The sequence below is a fragment of the Petromyzon marinus genome, unplaced genomic scaffold (assembly GCF_048934315.1).
Source record: "Petromyzon marinus isolate PM22_M1 ecotype Great Lakes invasive population unplaced genomic scaffold, UKy_Petmar_22M1.pri1.0 PM_G_Scaffold_1, whole genome shotgun sequence".
Taxonomy (NCBI): domain Eukaryota; kingdom Metazoa; phylum Chordata; class Hyperoartia; order Petromyzontiformes; family Petromyzontidae; genus Petromyzon; species Petromyzon marinus.
In genome coordinates, this window is record NW_027422650.1 from 12080855 (window position 1) to 12101382 (window position 20528).

At 44.2% G+C, this 20528-nt stretch overlaps 1 protein-coding gene and 1 long non-coding RNA gene across 2 annotated transcripts; both read left to right on the forward strand.

Annotated features, from left to right (window-relative positions):
- The first annotated feature begins 773 nt into the window (after positions 1–773).
- On the forward strand, positions 774–7596 carry LOC142908551 (uncharacterized). Its single transcript, XR_012931869.1, has 2 exons — positions 774–953; positions 6028–7596. It is a non-coding gene; the product is annotated as an uncharacterized LOC142908551 (long non-coding RNA).
- Positions 7597–10119: 2523 nt separating this feature from the next.
- LOC142908552 (uncharacterized) lies at positions 10120–18515 on the forward strand. The gene is made up of 2 exons (XM_076059307.1): positions 10120–11132; positions 17048–18515. The coding sequence occupies exons 1-2, from the start codon at positions 10144–10146 to the stop codon at positions 17637–17639; spliced, it is 1581 nt and encodes a 526-aa protein (XP_075915422.1). The 5' UTR covers positions 10120–10143; the 3' UTR covers positions 17640–18515.
- The last annotated feature ends 2013 nt before the right edge of the window (positions 18516–20528 follow it).

Consider the following 20528-nt stretch of genomic DNA (forward strand, 5'->3'; position numbering starts at 1 on the left):
TGGAATGCTATTGCCAATAAACTGCAACTTGAATCACTACCTATGAGATCTTCACTCAAAACTGCTCTAGAGGAGTTGTACAACCCTAACTGCCACTGCTATTCAGTGGCCTAAAATATGGCTCTAGATTTTGGTGTTATAATTTATTTATGTAGTTTATTGTTAAAAATTCGGTCACAGTCCCTATGATCACTGTTACATATGATCACTGTTACATTGGATTTATGGCTTTTATTTTGGTGATTTCGAAAAGTTTTTTTGTTTGTTTTGGCCATGTTAATGTTTATTGTAGTACGGAGTTAGACTGATGGCCTTAATCTTAGTTGTCTTGTGGTTGTTGTTGTTATTTGGCTTGCATCCCACTGGGATTTTTGCACACAGCGTTGGTGTACGGTGCTATTTCAGGAATATTTTGATATTTTTTTCCTGTATTTTCTGTTTGTACAGTCACACAAAGTCACTTTAAGATGTTTTCTTGTTCATGTTTTTGGTTTGTTGCGGTTGCACCCAATTCAAGAGCCGAATGGCTCACAGGGCTATACCAAATAAATGAACTATGAACTATGAGTGTTGAGTCTATGGTGCAGTGTTGAGTCTATGGGCAGTGTTGAGTCTATGGGCAGTGTTGAGTCTATGGGCAGTGTTGAGTCTATGGTGCAGCGTTGAGGCTATGGGCAGTGTTGAGTCTATGGGCAGTGCTTATCAGTTCTACGGAATTTTAGCCTCGCTGTCACGTGGTCGCCTATCCGCGCTACGTTTTATAAACGCGCCCTGCTAAAGCCACACGTGGTCGCGACAGCGGACAAGTCACCCGCCCGTGTTAGCGGCACGAAACGTCGGACCTCCTTCACCACCACACGAGGGAATAGTTTCGTGTGTAACCTCGCCACGACGTGGTAAAGAGCTGAAGACCCCCCCCCCACCCCCACAGACATCTACGGAGCGTTGTGCCGGTAAGTGAGGCCTGGTCCTGGTGAGTGTCTCCGGCCTGGGCTAGATGGCCCGGCCTGCCGGGGCTGGGCTGGGCTGGGCTGGTACCACCCCCCCCTCCCTCCCACCATTCCCCTGTCGTCTTTGTGGAATAGCTGAGGGGGTCTAAACTGTGTTTGTTAATCCGCCCGTGGATTTTTAACATTCGTGTAAATATCTCAATAGAGATCATTTACATTTTGATTTCAAGCTTTCGTGGCTGGTCTGCGTGTACAGCTTCCTAGGGGACACTGGGAGACAGCGGAGAGAGATTAAACGGACAGTGGTCAGTATTGTAAACACAGGCAAAGCGATGATTGCATCGATGTTCAAAATACCTTTTGGTAAACGTTAGAATTTTCTTTGTTATGGTTTCCCGATTCAAGAGCCGAATGGCTCACAGGGCTATACCAAATAAATAAACTATGAAACTATGAAAACCTAATTCCTACCCCAAACCTAGCTCAGTCGATTCACCACGAAGCAATTTAATTGATTGCTGCGACGATCATTGATTCATGCCAGCCATCCTGTCGTTCATTGGCTTCCTCATCAATAATGGATAGTTATTACCAGGACCATAGTTCTAATAAATGTCATATCTTGATACCTCTGCAAATGTCAAGGACTCAATTAGCTAGGTTGACCGTTACATACATGTTATGTATATCGTTTATTGTTACATTTGAATCGCAGTTACTTTGATTGCTGTTGTTAGATTGTATTTTACATCTTTATTTTGGTGATTTTGAAAACATGGTTAAGCCATGTTTCTTGCGGAAGTGCGGAGTTGGGCCTGATAACTTGAATCTAAATTGTCTTATGGTTGTTATTGTTTGACTTGCATCACACTGGGAATTTTACACACAGCGTTGTAATACGGTGGGGTTTTTTTCTGTAAGATTTGCGGGTTTATCCAGGTTGCTTCTGTTGCACGTCGTCACTTTAAGATGTTTCTCTGTTCATATTTTGTGCGCGTGTAAAGTATTTGTATCTGCCACGGTTGGTTGGGCGGGGGGGGGCAGTGCAGTTGTGCAACCTCGTGTGGTTCATAAACATGTCACAAAGGTTTTTGGGGTCAGAGCGCATTAAGTATAAATGTTGTGTCATAACCCTCCACCAGCCGACACAGCCAGTAAGGTTTGTCACGTAAACAACGCGCCAAGTAGTTACGAGTATAGTAGTGTAGCGTATAGTGTAATGTATAGTGTATAGTAGTGTATATAGTAGTGTAGTGTATAGTAGTGTATAGTATAGTGTATAGTGTGTAGTGTAGTGTATAGTGTAGTGTATAGTAGTGTATAGTGTAGTGTATAGTAGTGTAGCGTATAGTAGTGTAGAGTATAGTGTAGTGTATAGTGTAATGTATAGTGTATAGTAGTGTATATAGTAGTGTAGTGTATAGTAGTGTATAGTGTAGTGTATAGTGTGTAGTGTATAGTATTGTAGTGTATAGTGGCGTGTATAGTAGTGTAGAGTATAGTGTAGTGTATAGTAGTGTAGTGTATAGTAGTGTAGTATATAGTGTAGTGTATAGTAGTGTAGAGTATAGTGTAGTGGATAGTAGTCTAGTGTATAGTGGTGTGTATAGTAGTGTAGAGTATAGTAGTGTAGTGTATAGTGTAGTGTATAGTGGCATGTATAGTAGTGTAGAGTGTAGTGTAGTGTATAGTAGTGTAGTGTATAGTGTAGTGGATAGTAGTGTAGTGTATAGTGGTGTGTATAGTAGTGTATAGTGTATAGTAGTGTAGTGGATAGTAGTGTAGTGTATAGTGTAGTGTATAGTAGTGTAGTATATAGTAGTGTAGTGTATAGTAGTGTAGTGTATAGTGTGTAGTGTAGTGTATAGTGTAGTGTATAGTAGTGTAGTAAATAGTAGTGTAGTGTATAGTAGTGTAGTGTATAGTGTGTAGTGTATAGTGTAGTGTATAGTAGTGTAGTAAATAGTAGTGTAGTGTATAGTAGTGTAGTGTATAGTGTGTAGTGTAGTGTATAGTGTAGTGTATAGTAGTGTAGTGTATAGTGTAGTGTATAGTAGTGTAGTGTATAGTAGTGTATAGTGTGTAGTGTAGTGTATAGTGTGTAGTGTATAGTGTAGTGTAGTAGTGTATAGTATAGTAGTGTAGTGTATAGTGTAGTGTATAGTAGTGTAGTATATAGTAGTGTAGTGTATAGTAGTGTAGTGTATAGTGTAGTGCATAGTGTAGTGTATAGTGTAGTGTATAGTAGTGTATAGTGTAGTGTATAGTAGTGTAGTGTATATTGTGTAGTAGTGTAGTGTATAGTGTAGTGTAGAGTAGTGTAGTGTATAGTAGTGTAGTATATAGTAGTGTAGTGTATAGTGTAGTGTATAGTGTATAATGTAGTGTGTAGTGTATAGTGTAGTGTATAGTGTAGTGTATAGTGTATAGTCGTGTAGTGTATAGTGTGTAGTGTATAGTGTATCGTACTGTACAGTTGTCCCTCACTATAACGCGGTTCACCTTTCACGGCCTCGCTGTTTCGCGGATTTTTTAGTGTAATTTTGCATGCTTTCTTTTCCTGCATACAGTATGAACGCGCATTGTGTTCGGCGTCCTGATTGGCTAAGGGAGAACCGCACATGTGTTCTGCGTCCTGATTAGCTAAGGGAGTACAGAATGCGTTCGGCTAGCCAGATTTACAAAAATGTTTGGGCTTGAAAACAGGTTTTGATCTTTGGTTTCATTTACTAATATTGTACTTATTTTTTTAAATCTGCAAAAGTTTGAACTTTGAGAGTGTTTAAATAAGAGAGAAATGTGAGAAAATGTTAATGCCTGTCTGAGAAAAGGGGTACCTCTGCGGATGTGTATACTTTAACTTAGCTATTTCAATGAGCCATTTCAATGCTAAATTATATGCTAATTCCTTTGTCAAGGCACGTGGTCTTTTTCTTCTCACATAGCTTAAAGGTCGTGATCTAAGCGTGGCTTCTTCCACTCCAGCGCTGTCCTTCAGACAGTCTCGTCCCTTCACCTGATGAAGGCTGCTTGTGTTGTGGCCGAAACGTCGTGATTTTTTGTTATTTTATTTTCACCTACGTGACTTTACCCAATAGAACCAAAGAGTATGAATCCTAGCAGTCACGAAAGCTTTAAATCTAGAGCTTGAGACAGGTTCAACCTGCAGAGTAAGAGCGAGCGGCCAGTCTTTGTGGACCTGTGGGTTGGGGAGATCTCTGACCAGGAGCGAGAGCCAATACGCCCCCAAGCATTCACTATGTTATCATGATAATTGCTTTTACACGGTGCTTGATAAATCGCCTCAGCAACTCGGAGTTTTGTATCTCGTCTGAGACGCTCGAAGAGCATCCCCAAGTAGCAGCTGCCCCTGTGTGGCACAAGGTGGTGGCCCTGTATGAAATAAAATAAAGATTCATCTGTTTGTGCGAAGTGGCAAAAACTCTCGAACGCTGACACTCCGACATCATTAAATTTCTTCTTTGGTTCTTTCGGTAAAGTCACCGCGTAGAATGATAATAAATTAATAAATTAATAAAATAACGCAATAAAATTCTCACGACGTTTCGGCCACAACACAAGTGGCCCTCTTCAGGTCGGACGACAGGTCTGTTCCTTTCACCTGAAGAGGGCCACTTGTGTTGTGGCCGAAACGTCGTGAGAATTTTATTGTTATTTTTTTATTATTTTATTCTCATTCTACGTGGTGACTTTACCGAAAGAACCAAAGAAGATGAATCCTTGCAGTCACGAAAGCTTTAAATCGTCATGAAATTTGCACAGCTTACGCCGTCTGGAATTTCTAAGGGAACGCGACAATTTTCAGCTCGCCACGTCATTCCCCTTCCGAGTTGCCTGGTTAAGGTTCAATTTCCTTGAGTGAAAGACATAATTGATTTGTTTCGGATGTTTTTCCTTCTTGCAGGCATCAATGTTTTTTCAGGGTTTTCCACTGAAATAAAAGGGAATATTAAATTAATCCAAGACGATAATCCAAGTCCCCGGCGAAGCCGGGTAGTAAAGCTCGTTCATAATAAAGGCTGTCACAAGTCCTACCTGCCTCATGTGGATTTACAATTCCATTTACGTACGAATAAGGTGCGCAGAGGTTGATCAAATACAACTGTAAAAGCGAGGTGTTGTTGTATAGCTGAGCGGTATTAACTGCGTATAGTCTTACTCGGGGTCAAGAGGTTGATCAAATGCAACTGTAAAAGCGAGGCTATTGTTGTTTAAGCTGAGCGGGATTAACTGTGTATAGTCTTACTCGGGGTCAAGAGGTTGATCAAATGCAACTGTAAAAGCGAGGTGTTGTTGTTTAAGCTGAGCAGGATTAACTTCGTATTGTCTTACTCGGGGCCAAGAGGTTGATCAAATACAAATGTAAAAGCGAGGTGTTGTTGTATAGCTGAGCGGTATTAACTGCGTATAGTCTTACTCGGGGTCAAGAGGTTGATCAAATGCAACTGTAAAAGCGAGGCTATTGTTGTTTAAGCTGAGCGGGATTAACTGTGTATAGTCTTACTCGGGGTCAAGAGGTTGATCAAATGCAACTGTAAAAGCGAGGTGTTGTTGTTTAAGCTGAGCAAGATTAACTGTGTATAGTCTTACTCGGGGTCAAGAGGTTGATCAAATACAACTGTAAAATCGAGGTGTTGTTATACAAGCTGAGCGGTATTAACTGCGTATAGTCTTACTCGGGGTCAAGAGGTTGATCAAACACAACTGTAAAAGCGAGGCTATTGTTGTATAAGCTGAGCGGTATTAACTGTGTATAGCCTTCCTCGGGGTCAAGAGGTTGAACATTCAAATGAAAGTCGAAGGTCGACTTAGGCCATAATCCGTCAGAGGCGATAACAAAAAAACCGAGCACCACAAAGGCCCTTCTCTCTTAAAACACACATCCCGAGTAGGCGTGTGTATTAATATATAACGCGAGACTACGGTCGTGCACACATCAAACTCTCCCGTACCGCAGCCTGAGCTGCCAATGCGTCCAGTCGCCGCTGTCCACATCTTCAGTTGCATTGTCGTCGTAAGACGCTGTTTGTAATCGTGGTCGTCTTTCGCGTCGCAGCAATGAGGGATCTTCACGACGAGCTCGCAGCTGCCGATCTGGGAAGGGTGGCGGCAATGCTTGGGTGAGCAGCAGCAGAAGAAGAAGAGACGCTTTGAAATGGGTTCCATTGGCAAAGAAGTCAGCGGCTCTCGTCTGGTACGGCCACCGAGGGAGGAGGAAGTGGGGCAAGCCCCCCCAAGTTTCGGGTTTGCTCCGACAAGCCCACAGCTGCGAGCCACAGCGGTCTCCACCGCTGGCAGCAAACTCTGAGTCTGAACCGACGACGTTCCACAAATACGCAGCCCCCTACGCGCCAACACCGCCGTCGCATCGAACAAACATCCACTGAATTAATCTTTGTTTTTTTCGGTAAAGTTACGTAGAAATAAGAAAAAATATAATTACATAATATACGACTTTTCGATTGCAACACAAGCAATCATCATTAGGTAGAGGACACACGTAACCGCAGATATATACAGCCCTTAAGGAGAAGGAATTAACACAGATATACCAGGGGATATAGAGAGACGGAGCATCACACTAAATCAAACAGGGTTTAGCAAAATTTGGAAACTTTGTAAAGCAACACAGACGGTCAGTTAAAACACAACGCATGGTCTAGTTGAATACGCTATTTCAAAGATTGTTAAACTGTAAGTTGAGTGTGAAATTTACGAGTGATAGAATACATACCATAGAGAGACCTATGGGGGGAGACACGCACACAGTTAAGAGGTGAAGCAGCTCTGTACCGAGCCCTTAAATAGCCAGAGATGGAGGGACTGGGTTTCAGAGACAATGGGACACAAATTAGCATGTACCGAGGCGCAAACCGTTTAGCTATTGCGAATCGTGTGTTGTGTTTCACATCGATATTCTCGGTTCTTTCGGTAAAGTCACGTAGACGTAGACGGCAAATGAGGAATATTTTAATTCCTGCAGCCGCGAAAGTTTTCGGTGAAAATTTCGTCTTTCAATAACGCGTGGGGTGGAGCGGTTGTTGCCGCGGTGAGCGCGGTGCGCGATGAACTCCACCGCCCGAGTTTGATTCTCCGTCACGGCTAACCGTCAAGTGGCAGAGTGACACCTGAGCCAGACCTGGACACTGCCTCATTCAGTCAACCTGCACACTGTGTGTACAGTGAGGGAATGTATGTATGTACAGTGAGGGAAAAAAGTATTTGATCCCCTGCTGATTTTGTACGTTTTCCCGCAGACAAAGAAATGATCAGTCTAGGATTTTAATGGTAGGTTTATTTGAACAGTGAGAGACAGAATGACAACAAAAAAATCCGGAAAAACGCATGTTAAAAATGTTATAAATTGATTTGCATTTTAATGAGGGAAATAAGTATTTGACCCCTCTGTAATTTGTCGGTAATGTTTAGAATTCGCCAGCGTGCAATGGCCTACTCGTTTTGAATGACACTACAATAGTATGTTTTACATCCACTGTTAAGCAGATGCTGCATATTTTTTTAAAGAGCTTCTTAATCAGATGTTATCTGATGCAGTATATTTCACTGCAGTAATTAAATTTTGTTAAAATGCCTGTCAATTATTTCGATTAAACACTTGTCTGATTTTGTGTGTACATGCATCATTTTATTTATAAGGGTCAAACATTGAATAAGTGATGTTAGGACAAAGTGTGTGTGTGTTTGGAAGTAACCTGTACAGAGAACTCAGGTGAGACCCGTTGTTCTTGTGATACAGGTCAAAGGGTACTTTTGTGTTTCACGAAGCGTCTGCCTCTGGAGCAACTCATTGTCTTTGAAATAGGGAGCACGCTCGGATCATTCATCAGTTACAAGGCATACCACTTGAAAGTTACACGTACAGGAGATACATACACACAGTGTACACACAGTGTACACACACACAGTGTACACAGTGTACACACACACACAGTGTACACACACAGTGTGCACACACACAGTGTACACACACACAGTGTATACACAGTGTATGTCCACAGTGTATATACGTACACACAGTGTACACACACACACAGTGTATATACACAGTGTACACACACACACAGTGTATACACAATAATGTCCACGTTGTTGTAGCTGAGCCCACGCACCCAAGGGAGGTAGCAATGTAAAATGAATCTAAATCAACTTAAACTCCAATCCCGCTGTGTGACGTCACCACTCAGCATTACTTCATCGGCGTGAAAGGCCAGGGGGAGGTGTACCTCGCTAGTGACGTCATGTCACCAAGGTATTCATCCGTCCATCGCGCTCTTGAACGTGACGTCACCTCCGCTTGGGTCACTGCCGATATCGGTCCAGTGCCAATCCTTATTTGGGCAAAGCTACGCCCAGTGACTGGCGGCTCATTAACATAATGTATCCGTTAAAGCCGTCGCGAGTTTATTGCGACGGGTTCAGCACCCACGACATAACGGGAGGTACATTAACATAATTTATTTACCCTATAATTTATTTATTTACGGAGCAGCTCATGGGAGGAGCGCGTCTCGTGACCCGGAAGTGACGTCACGTCACCTGCTACCGCGTGACGTCACGAGGTAACAGGAAGCTATCGCTTCCTGCACTGAAATCTGAGGTGAGAAATTCTCATTGCGATTGTGGTTGTTGTGGTGGTGGTTGTTGTGGTTGTGGTGGTTGTTGTTGTTTACCAAGGTAGAGCTTCGCTCTCTCTCTCAGGGATGTCAGTTGAGTAGCAGCGAGCATGGGAATCGATGTCCAGGTTGGAACTTTACAACGCGGGGCCTAGCCACGCGGGGCCTTGCCTCCTGCCCTCGCCTGATTGCATTCACTTTAATTATCTCGCTTAAGTTTAATTTGTATTCACCCGGCTCGCCACTTTGTAACTTTGTTTTATTGTAAATATTCACGCAGTTTTTATTTTCGTTCTTTTGTTAGCAGGCCAATCCCGCTTGAGCTGCTATACCGCTCTTGTTATCAGAAGCGACCTGCCCACAACAACACAAGGTGAGGCTTTGTCAACGTGTGTGAATGTTTTGACTTAAAACTTTCGTGACTGCATGAAGTGCCAGCGGGAGGTGTAACTCGCTAATTAATATTCATGGTTTATTCGGTAAAGCCACGTAGATAGAAAATAAAATAATACAAATAAATGAAAAATATTTTTTTTAAAATAAAGCAATAAACCCACGACGTTTTGATCGCAACACAAGTGGTCTTTATTTATTAAATTTGATCTGTTATCTTTATTTTCTATCTACGTGACTTTACTGAAAGAACCAACAATACGTGCGTCAATGTCTATCGGTCAAAGACGCTAAGCGCGTGCCGCTGTTGACTCTGAATGTGTGGAGGGGAACACCTTCACCACGGGGAGAGAGAGACAGAGACACGGATAGCCTCGGCTATGTTGATTGATCCTCGATTCATTACTTGGTGGAGTGAGGAAGAATTAATGCTGAGCAGATGAAGGTGGCCAGGCATCGTTCTGGTCACACCGCCACCTGTTTACCCATGGCAGTGTGTGACAGTGTCAAGTTTGTGTTTGCAGTAAAGTCTATTAACTCTGTTGAACACGGAGGTTATATCAAAACAATAGTTTATTTTTGTTTTCCTCTGGAACTCTTTATAAGAATGGAAACAGGAGGTGAACACAGCACACACATTCAGCTGAAGTCGGAACTGTTCATCCCCAGCATTCAAGGACATCTGAGCCTGGATTCACACCTCTAAGTTGCGATTGAACGTTAATTTATGCATTTCTGCATAACACAAATAGTATTGTTTTCAACACCATTTGCTATGTCAGCTGAATTTAGCTTTTATAAATATTCATTTTGTAGTCAGACAGCCGAAATTGTGTGCTTAGAGTTTTGGGTTAACATTCATCTTGAAGATATGAAGGCTTCCAGGCATATTCATGACATTTTCCCTCTCACTGTGTCCCATAACAGCCCGTGGAGAGAAACCCTTCAGGTGCACTCTGTGTGGGAAGGCGTTTGCACGTTCATCAAATCTGATGAATTTGGGAAACTTTTTCACTACATCATGAATATATTAATAAGTATAAACGTGTAAGTCACGTGTGCATTCCTCTGTGCCTGACGTGTAGATGGTGTGGATATTCTTTTTTTCTGTCTGCAGCTGACGCTTCCTCTGCAGATTTGGTCTGATGGAGCAAAGGCAGTCAGCGCAGCTCGGTACAACAAGTCAACAATGCGACCAGTGTGCATACAGCACAGACCGGACTGGAAATTTGACACGGCACCAGAGAACTCATACAGGAGAGAAACCCTTCAAATGTACTGTGTGTAACAAGGCATTTGCATTGCCATCAGTTTTTCAGAACCACCAGAGAACACACACAGGAGAGAAACCCTTCAGGTGCACGATGTGCGGGATGGCGTTTACACAGTCATGTAATCTTGTAACACACCAGAGAACACACACGGGAGAGAAACCCTTCAAGTGCAGTGTGTGCGTGAAGGCATTTGCACAGTCATCTGATCTTGTAAAACACCAGAGAACACACACGGGAGAGAAACCCTTCAAGTGCAGTGTGTGTGGGAAGGCATTTTCAGATTTATCTACTCTTAAAAAACACCAGAGAACACACACAGGAGAGAAACCCTTCAAGTGCAGTGTGTGCGTGAAGGCATTTGCACAGTCATCTGATCTTGTAAAACACCAGAGAACACACACGGGAGAGAAACCCTTCAAGTGCAGTGTTTGTGGGAAGACATTTTCACGGTCATCTGCTCTTAAAAAACACCAGAGAACACACACGGGAGAGAAACCCTTCTTGTGCAGTGTGTGTGGGAAGACATTTTCTGATTCATCTGCTCTTAAAAAACACCAGAGAACACACACGGGAGAGAAACCCTTCAAGTGCAGTGTTTGTGGGAAGGCATTTTCACGGTCATCTGCTCTTAAAAAACACCAGAGAACACACACGGGAGAGAAACCTTTCACGTGCACTCTGTGCGGGAAGGCGTTTGCACGTTCATCAAATCTTGAAGTACACCAGAGAACACACACGGGAGAGAAACCCTTCAAGTGCAGTGTGTGTGGGAAGGCGTTTGCAGATTCATCAAATCTTCAAGTACACCAGAGAACACACACAGGAGAGAAACCCTTCAGGTGCACTCCGTGCGGGAAGGCGTTTGCACAGCAACAACAACTTAAAGTACACCAGAGAACACAGAAGCATCAGAAGATCCACAAGGAGCGGAGTCTGAAATCAGCTTGTGAAAGTCAATGTGCCGCAATGAGCCCATCCCTCATGAAACACGAACCGGAAGAAAATCCCAGCTTGGACACTTTTAAAGGTATCGAGGTGAAATATGAAGAAGTGATGGTGAAGAGGGAAGATGTGAAGATGAAGAGGGAAGAAGTGACGGTGAAGAGTGAAGAAGTGAAGGTGAAATATGAAGAGGTGATGGTGAAATGTGAAGAAGTGAAGGTGAAATGTGAAGAAGTGAAGGTGAAATGTGAAGAAGTGATGGTGAAGAGGGAAGAAGTGAAGGTGAAATGTGAAGATGAATATTCAACTCCAAAATGGGACCTTCACATCGATGGAGGCAACGTGAAGCAGGAGGAGAATTCTGACTGTGAGGCAGAGCGAGGCAACTCCCAGCAGTTTGTGGAAGTGGAGGTGTGGGTGGACTTCCTCCGAGACAATACAAAGTCAAGTGGAGACCCGGTAGATGTGTAAGCTTGAGATGATGTCGCTACAATGGATGCACCTTTGTCACAGGCCTTTAATGACAAGAACGTGAAGTTGGACACTCAGTTGCTAGGTTCAACCTGCAGAATAAGGGCGGCCAGTCTTTGTGGACCTGTGGGTTGGGTAGATCTTTAACCAGGAGCGAGAGACAATAAGCCCCCAAGCATTCACTATGTTATAATAATTGCATTTACACGGTACTTGCTTAACCGCCTCAGCAACTCGGAGTTTAGTGTCTCGTCTGAAACACTCGAAGAGCAACCCCAAGTAGCAGCTGCCCCTGTGTGGCACAAGGTGGTGGCCCTGCACCAGCTTGCATGTGGACAAGAGCCTGTCAGTAGGGGGCGATGATTGATGCGTTATCTCAGTTGTGTAGTTTGTAGGTAATGTTTAGAATTTGCTACATTTTCACTCAGATGCCAGCATGCAATGGCCTACTCGTTTTGAATGACACAATAATGGTTTACATACACTGAAGCAGACTGTGCAACTTTTTTTTAAAAGCTTCTTGTTAATACGATGTAACGTGATGCAGTATATTTAACTGCAGTAATCAAATTTTGTTAATATGCCTGTCAATAATTTAGAATGAATACTTATTTGATTTTGTGCATACTTGTAACATTTGATCTGTAAGGGTCAAACATTGAATAAGTGATGTTAGGACAAAGTGTGCGTGTGTTTGAAAGTAACCTGTACAGAGAACTCAGGTGAGACCCGTTGTTCTTGTGATACAGGTCAAACGGTGTTTTTGTGTTCCACGAAGCATCTGGAGCAACGCATTGTCTTTGAAATAGGGAGCACGCTCGGATCATTCATCAATTACAATGCATACCACTTGAAAGTTACACGTATAGGAGGAGGTACATTCTCTACAACACGAATTATAGTTTTGTCTTACGTGTTGAGGCCACGTGATATGTCGAAGGCTCTCTGCCAGCTCACAGGACAGACCCAAGTTGCCATGTGCTCAATAAGATGACTGACAGGCACCACTGCACCGACTTGGTGTGGTAGACGCTCCGCTCGTCGTGAGCGTCGCTCATCCGCCCTCCGTTGTTACTGGAGGGCGACTGCCTCCAACTGCCCAGCAGCGTGCTTCACGAGCCTCCTCCACAGAGGCCTATCTTAACACCACTGGTACCGGTCATCGGCAAGTCCACTCAGCTCCACATCTTTATGTACAGCATAAGTCCATACATCTTTAAGAGGGTTATCGAAATGCCATGCAACAGACAGATGGGCAGATATGAACGAACAGAGCTAATGCATGAACATCTCAACCTTGGTTGGAAAGCGTTAAAAAGGAATGTCTTATTTGACCTGAACTGCATATTGTTTGATTTGAGTTAAGGACAATAAAAAAAACTAATACAGAGATCGTGCACTCACATCAGTCTGGGTTAGCGCGTGAGAGGACCTGTAATACTATGATCTTACCAGATACGGAGACAAATTGGCATTAATGCGGATTTGAGGCTATGCGGATGGTTTTGAACCCAATGCACCCTTCAATGGTAATGCACATAATAGAGACATGCTTTGTTCTCTTTCCTAAACCCATGCTTTTAAAACATTCTCAAGCAATTTTCTCTGCCAGTCATGTTGCCTGATCTTTTTGCACTCACACAAAGACAAAGATCCCCCATATAGCCTTAACAGACAGTAGGAGCAAGTGCTGTTAGCGAGCACCTATGAAGGCCAGAACGGTACACGAGGTGGTGGGTGGCCAGCACCACGCCCGACCGCCTTTTCTCCCTAGTGGCAATGTTTACACTGTACCAGGTACTCACACACACACACAAAGAGCCCCCGTACAGCCTTCAACAGACTGCTGGGGCAAGTGCTGTTGGTGAGCTCCTATAAACGCCGGCACGCACGGCACTCGAGGGGGAGGGTGGCCAACACCGCACCGGGCCGCCTTTGTCTCCCCTGATATTTACACAGCACACTAGGAAGTCATTCAAGACTACATCGATGTAGGGAAAACCCAGGACTGGTTTAAATATCTGCCACTGTTGTGTGTCATGAGCAGGAATCCAATTTGGGTCACCGAGTTTCGGAGTGCAGTGCGATAGCCACTAAATTACCGCTCCCCACTCGTACACAACGACAAGAACAAAGATCCCCGGTAGAGCATTAGCAGACTCTAGGGGCAAGTGCTGTTAGCGAGCACCTATGAAGGATGGCACGGCACACGTGGGGGGTGGGTAGCCAGCACCGCGCCCGGCCGCCTTTGTATCCCGAGTGGCGATGCTCACATCACACGAAGTACTCATTTTTAGGCTGAGACGACCTAGGGAAGGCCCAGGACCGGTTCAGATAATCGTCACTGGCGGTGTTGGCCGTGAGCGGGAAACGAACCCGGGTCTCCGGGTTCGTAGCGCAGCGTAGCGCTAACCGCTGCCCTACTGCTCGTACAAAGATACGTTTAAACACGCGCACGCAAATACACATTCTGTTTGACTAACACTTCTTTCAAACCTTACGTAGCCAAACATTTCCGTTGTAGAGTTTCTGGATAATGTCTGGAATTAACCACAATTTTGACTGTGACACCAGCATGCAATGACCTGTGCGTTGTGAGTGACACAATACTCTGTTTTACATCCGCCGTGAAGCAGAACAGCGCATATTGTGGTGAATGTTACAGGGGTAGCCAGGTGTGCCTGTCGGATTTGAACTTTGAACCTCTGCAACAAATAGAGAATGCGCTACCATATTCCTGGTTCTTTCGGTAGAGCCACGTAAAGAGAATACAAAAAAATAAACAATAAAAGATTAAAAAGATGCAAATAAATAAAAATAATACATTTTAAAAAATAAATTGATGAGAAGATGCCATGGGTCGACTGACTGAGATGACTGGCCAATGCTCCGCCTTTGCCCTCCACTACACACACACAGTGTGTACGTACACACACTGTGTGTGTGTGTACATACACTGTGTGTGTATGTACACACTGTGAGTGTGTACGTATACACAATAATGTCCAGGTTGCTGAGATCACACACCCAAGGGAGGGGGCAATGGAAAATGAATCTAAATCAACTTAAACTCCATCCCCGCTCTGTGACGTCACCACTCAGCATGACCTCATCGCCATGAAGTGTTAGCGGGAGGTGTACCTCGCTAGTGACGTCATGTCACCAAGGTATTCACACTACCCCCAACCCCGTCCACAGCGCTCTTGAGCGTGACGTCACCTCCGCTTGGGTCACTGCCGATATCAATCCAGTGGCAATCCTTATTTGGCCAAAGGTACGCCCAGTGACTGGCGGTCATTAACATAATGTATTCGTTGAAACCGTCGAGTGTTCATTGCGACGGGTTCAGCAGCCACGCCCCATCCCATGGACATATGGCCCGAATTCATTAACATAATTTATTCTGTTACAGAGCCGCTCCTTATGGGAGGGGCGTGTCTCTTAACCCGGAAGTGACGTCATGTTACCTGATTTACGCGCGTGACGTCGCGAGGTAACAGGAGGCTGCCGATCCGTGCTTGCACTGAAATCCGAGGTGAGAAATTCTCATGGTGGTGGTGGTTGTTGTGGTGGTGGTGGTTGTTGTTTACCAAGGTAGAGCCTCGCTCTCTCTCGTAGGGATGTCAGTTGAGTAGCAGCGAGCATGGGAATCGATGTCCAGGTTGGAACTTTACAACGCGGGGCCTAGCCACGCGGGGCCTTGCCTCCTGCCCTCGCCTGATTGCATTCGCTTTAATTATCTCGCTTAAGTTTAATTTGTCTTCACCCGGCTCGCCACTTTGTAACTTTGTTTTATTGTAAATATTCACGCAGTTTTTATTTTCTTTTGTTAGCAGGCCAAGCCCGCTTGAGCTGCTATACCGCTCTTGTTATCAGAAGCGACCTGCCCACAACAACACAAGGTGAGGCTTTGTCAACGTGTGTGAATGTTTTGACTTAAAACTTTGGTGACTGCAGGAATTAATATTCTTGGTTCTTTTGGTAAAGTCACGTAGATAGAAAATTAAATGAAAATAACAATAAAATAAATGAATAATTCCAAATAAAGCAAAAAAACGTCGTTTTGATCGCAACACAAGTGGTCTTTATTTAATGTAATTGTATTATCAGTTATTGTTATTTTCTATCTACGTAACTTTACCGAAAGAAACAAGAATACATGTGTCAATGTCTATCGGTCAAAGACGCTCAGCGGAGAGACGCGCAAACTCCAAATATACAGCAGGCGTCAGGGTCGGGATCGAACCCACGACTTCCTGTATACCAGGTGAGGTAGTTAACATCTCACCACGGAGAGAGACACGCAAACTCCAGTTAGCCTCGGCTATGTTCGTTGATCCTCAATTAATTACTTGGTGGAGTGAGGAAGCATTCATGCTGAGCAGATGAAGGTGGCCAGGCATGGTTCTGGACATGCCACCGCCTCTTGACCCGTGCCAGTGTGTGACAGTGTCAAGTTTGTGTTTGCAGTAAAGTCTATGCTAAATTAGCCTGTTATGTAAACCCCTTTGTCAAGGTGCCTCACTTCTCTCAACCAGCTTAAAAGACTCTGCGAATCTTAGCGTTCATTGTAGCTGTGTCATCCCGACAGGTCTGTTCCTTTCACCTGAAGAAGGCCACTTGTGTTGTGGCCGAAACGTCGTGAGAATTTTATTGTTTTACTTTATTATTTTCTCATTCTACGTGACTTTACCAAAAGAACCAAAGAAGATCTATTAACTCTGTTGAACACGGAAGTTATATCAAAACAATAGTTTATTTTTGTTTTCCTCTGGCACTCTTTGTAAGAATGGAAACAGGAGGTGAACACAGCACACACATTCAGCTGAAGTCGGAACTGTTCATCCCAGCATTTAAGGACATCTGAGCCTGGATTCACACCTCTAAGTTGCGATTGAACATTAATTTATGAATTTCTGCACAACACAAATAGTATTGTTTTCAACACCCTTTGCTAGGTCAGCTGAATTTAGCTTTCATAAATATTCCTTTTGTAGCCAGTCAGCCGAAATTGTGTGCTCGGAGTTTTGGGTGAACATTCATTTTGAAGATACGAGGGCTTCCAGGCATGTTTATAACCATTTGCCCTCTCATTGTGTGCCATAACAGCCTGTGTGATGAATTTGGGAAACGTTTTTACTACATCATGAATATATGAATAAGTATAGACGTGTAAGTCACATGTGACACTATATATGCATTCCTCTGTGCCTCGATACTGTCGTGTAGATGGTGTGGATTTTTTTTCTGTCAGCAGCTGACGCTTCCTCTGACGCTTCCTCTGCAGAATTGGTCTGATGGAGCAAATGCACTCAGCGCAGCTCGGTAGGACAAGGCAACAATGCGACCGGTGTGCATACAGCACGGATCGGACTGGAGATTTCACACGGCACAAGAGAACTCACACGGGAGAGAAACCCTTCAAGTGCACTGTGTGTGGGAAGGCGTTTTTACGGTCATCTGTTGTTAAAAAACACCAGAGAACACACACAGGAGAGAAACCCTTCAAGTGCACAATGTGCGGGAAGGCGTTTGCACAGTCATCACATCTTCAACTACACCAGAGAACACACACGGGAGAGAAACCCTTCAAGTGCAGTGTGTGTGTGAAGGCATTTGCACATTCATCAAATCTGCAAAGACACCAGAGTACACACACGGGAGAGAAACCCTTCAAGTGCACTGTGTGTGGGAAGGCGTTTTTACGGTCATCTGTTGTTAAAAAACACCAGAGAACACACACAGGAGAGAAACCCTTCAAGTGCATTTTGTGCGGGATGATGTTTGCACAGTCATCACATCTTCAAGTACACCAGAGGACACACACAGGAGAGAAACCCTTCAGGTGCACTCTGCAAGAAGGTGTTTGCACATTCATAAAATCTTCAAGTACACCAGAGAACACAGAAGCATCAGAAGATCCGCAAGGAGTGGAGTCTGAAATCGGCTTGTGAAAGTCAAAGTGCCGCAATGAGCCCATCCCTCATGAAACACAAACCGGAAGAAAATCCCAGCGTGGACACTTTTAAAGGTATCGAGGTGAAATATGAAGAGGTGATGGTGAAGAGGGAAGAAGTGATGGTGAAAAGCGAAGAAGTGAAGGTGAAATGTGAAGATGAAGATTCAACTCCAAAATGGGACCTTCACATCGATGGAGGCAACGTGAAGCAGGAAGGAGAATTCTGACTGTGAGGCAGAGTGAGGCAACTCCCAGCAGTTTGTGGAAGTGGAGGTGTGGGTGGACTTCCTCCGAGACAATCCAAAGTCAAGTGGAGACCCGGTAGATGTGTAAGCCAGAGACGATGTCGCTCCAATAGATGCACCTTTGTCAGAGGCCTTTAATGACAAGAATGTGAAGTTGAACACTCAGCTCCTAGGTTCAACTTGCAGAGTAAGAGTGGCCAGTCTTTGTGGACCTGTGGGTTGGGTCAATCTCTCACCAGGAGCGAGAACCAATAAGCTCCCAAGCATTCACGATGTTCTAATGATAATTGCTTTTACATGGTGCTTACTTAATCGCCTCGGCAACTCGGAGTTTTGTATCTCGTCTGAAACTCTCGAAGAGCATCCCCAAGTAGCAGCTGTCCCTGTGTGGCACAGGGTGGTGGCCCTGTACCGGCCTGCATGTGGACAAGAGCCTGTCAGTAGGGGGGGATGATTGATGCGTCATCTCAGTTGTGTAGTTTGTAGGCAATCTTGATTCGAAGCTTTCGTGACTGCAGGAATCCACACTCTTGAGTTCTTTCGGTAAAGTCACCACGTGGGTAGAAACATAACATCACGGCGTTTAGATCACAACACAAGCAATCGTCATCAGGTGGGACAACCACAGCAAGAGAAACTGCTGAAGTAGTAGGCGCCTACTCCAGCAGTTTCCTCTTATTGCTGCTGTGCTTGTCCCACCTGATGACGATTGCTTGTGTTGCCATCGAAACGCCGTGATCTATTATTTGTAGCGTAATGTTTAGAATTTGCTACATTTTGACCCAGACGCCAGCATGCAACGGCCTACTCGTTTTGAATGATGCAACAATAGTACGTTGTACATACACTGTTAAGCAGACGGTGCGTATTTTTAAAATAGCTTCTTGTTAATACGATGTAACGTGATGCAGTCAATTTTGCTGCAGTAATTTAATGTTAATATTCCCGTCAATGATTTAGAATGAATACTTGTCTGATTGTGCGCGTACATGTAACATTTTGTCTGTGAGGGTCAAACATTGAATAAGTGATGTTAGGACAAAGTGTGTGTGTGTGTGTGTTTGGAAGTAACCTGTACAGAGAACTCGGGTGAGACCCGTTGTTCTTGTGATACAGGTCAAAGGGTACTTTTGTGTTTCACGAAGCGTCTGCCTCTGGAGCAACTCATTGTCTTTGAAATAGGTAGCACGCTCGGATCATTAATCAGTTACAAGGCATACCACTTAAAAGTTACACGTATAGGAGGAGGTACATTCTCTACAACACGAATTGTAGTTTTGTCTTACGTGTTGACGTTGATTTTGTCTAACTGGGACTAGAAATGCACCTTGCTGATTCACGTCTGGATGTTCGTACCTATCGGTTGAAGCAAACCCCACTGCTGTTGTTGAGACGCTGTGCACCAATAAGGGTCCAACACATTGACGGCCTTCAGGCCAGGAAAGTCACAACATTTGCACACGAAGGACGCATTCACGCAAGTACCCCATGCTCCGTTTTGAAGTTTTAAAATGAAACATCTTTGAATTGTGTTGTGTTTTGAATTAGATTATTTTATTTCCTCATTAAAAGCTTGTATCAATTTACATCTGGAAGACTTCATTGAAAAGGACATTGCGTGTTAATTTTCTCTGGTCATTAAGTAGATGGCCTTGCCGGGGGTTCACACACACAGTGACACAGTGACACAACAACAACCGCCATTTGCTACTAAGTGGCGGTGACGTCACCACGACGCTTGTGCCAAGCACAGTGACACACACAGTGACACAGTGACACACACAGTGACACACAGTGACACACAGTGTACACACACAGTGTACACACAGTGACACAGTGACATACACACAGTGACATAACAACCGCCATTCACCACTAAGTGGCGGTGACGTCACCACGCTTGTGCCAGGCACAGTGACACACACACAGTGACACAGTGACACACAGCGACACACAGTGACACAGTGACACACACAGTGTACACACACACAGTGTACACACAGTGTAAACACACGCAGTGTATACACAGTGACACACAGTGTACACACACAGTGTACACACAATGTATATACGTACACAGTGTACATACACACACTGTACACACACAGTGTACACACACAGTGACACACAGTGACACACACAGTGACACAGTGTACACACACATAGTGTACACACACAGTGTACACACACACACAGTGTACACACAGTGTATACACAATAATGTCCACGTTGCTGAACCCACGCACCCAAGGGAGGGAGCAATGGAAAATGAATCGAAATCAACTTAAACTCCAAATCTGTGACGTCACCACTCTGCATTACCTCATCGGTGTGAAACGCCAGGGGGAGGTGTACCTCGCTAGTGACGTCATGTCACCAAGGTGTTCACCCCAACCCCGTCCACAGCGCTCTTGAGCGTGACGTCACCTCCGCTTGGGTCACTGCCGATATCGTTCCAGTGGCAATCCTTATTTGGGCAAAGCTACGCCCAGTACTCTTTGGTTCTATTGGCTAAATTCTAGATTTAAAGCTTTCGTGACTGCTAGGATCCATACTCTTTGGTTCTATTGGGTAAAGTCACGTAGGTGAAAATAAAATAAAAAAAATAACAAAAAATCACGACGTTTCGGCCACAACAC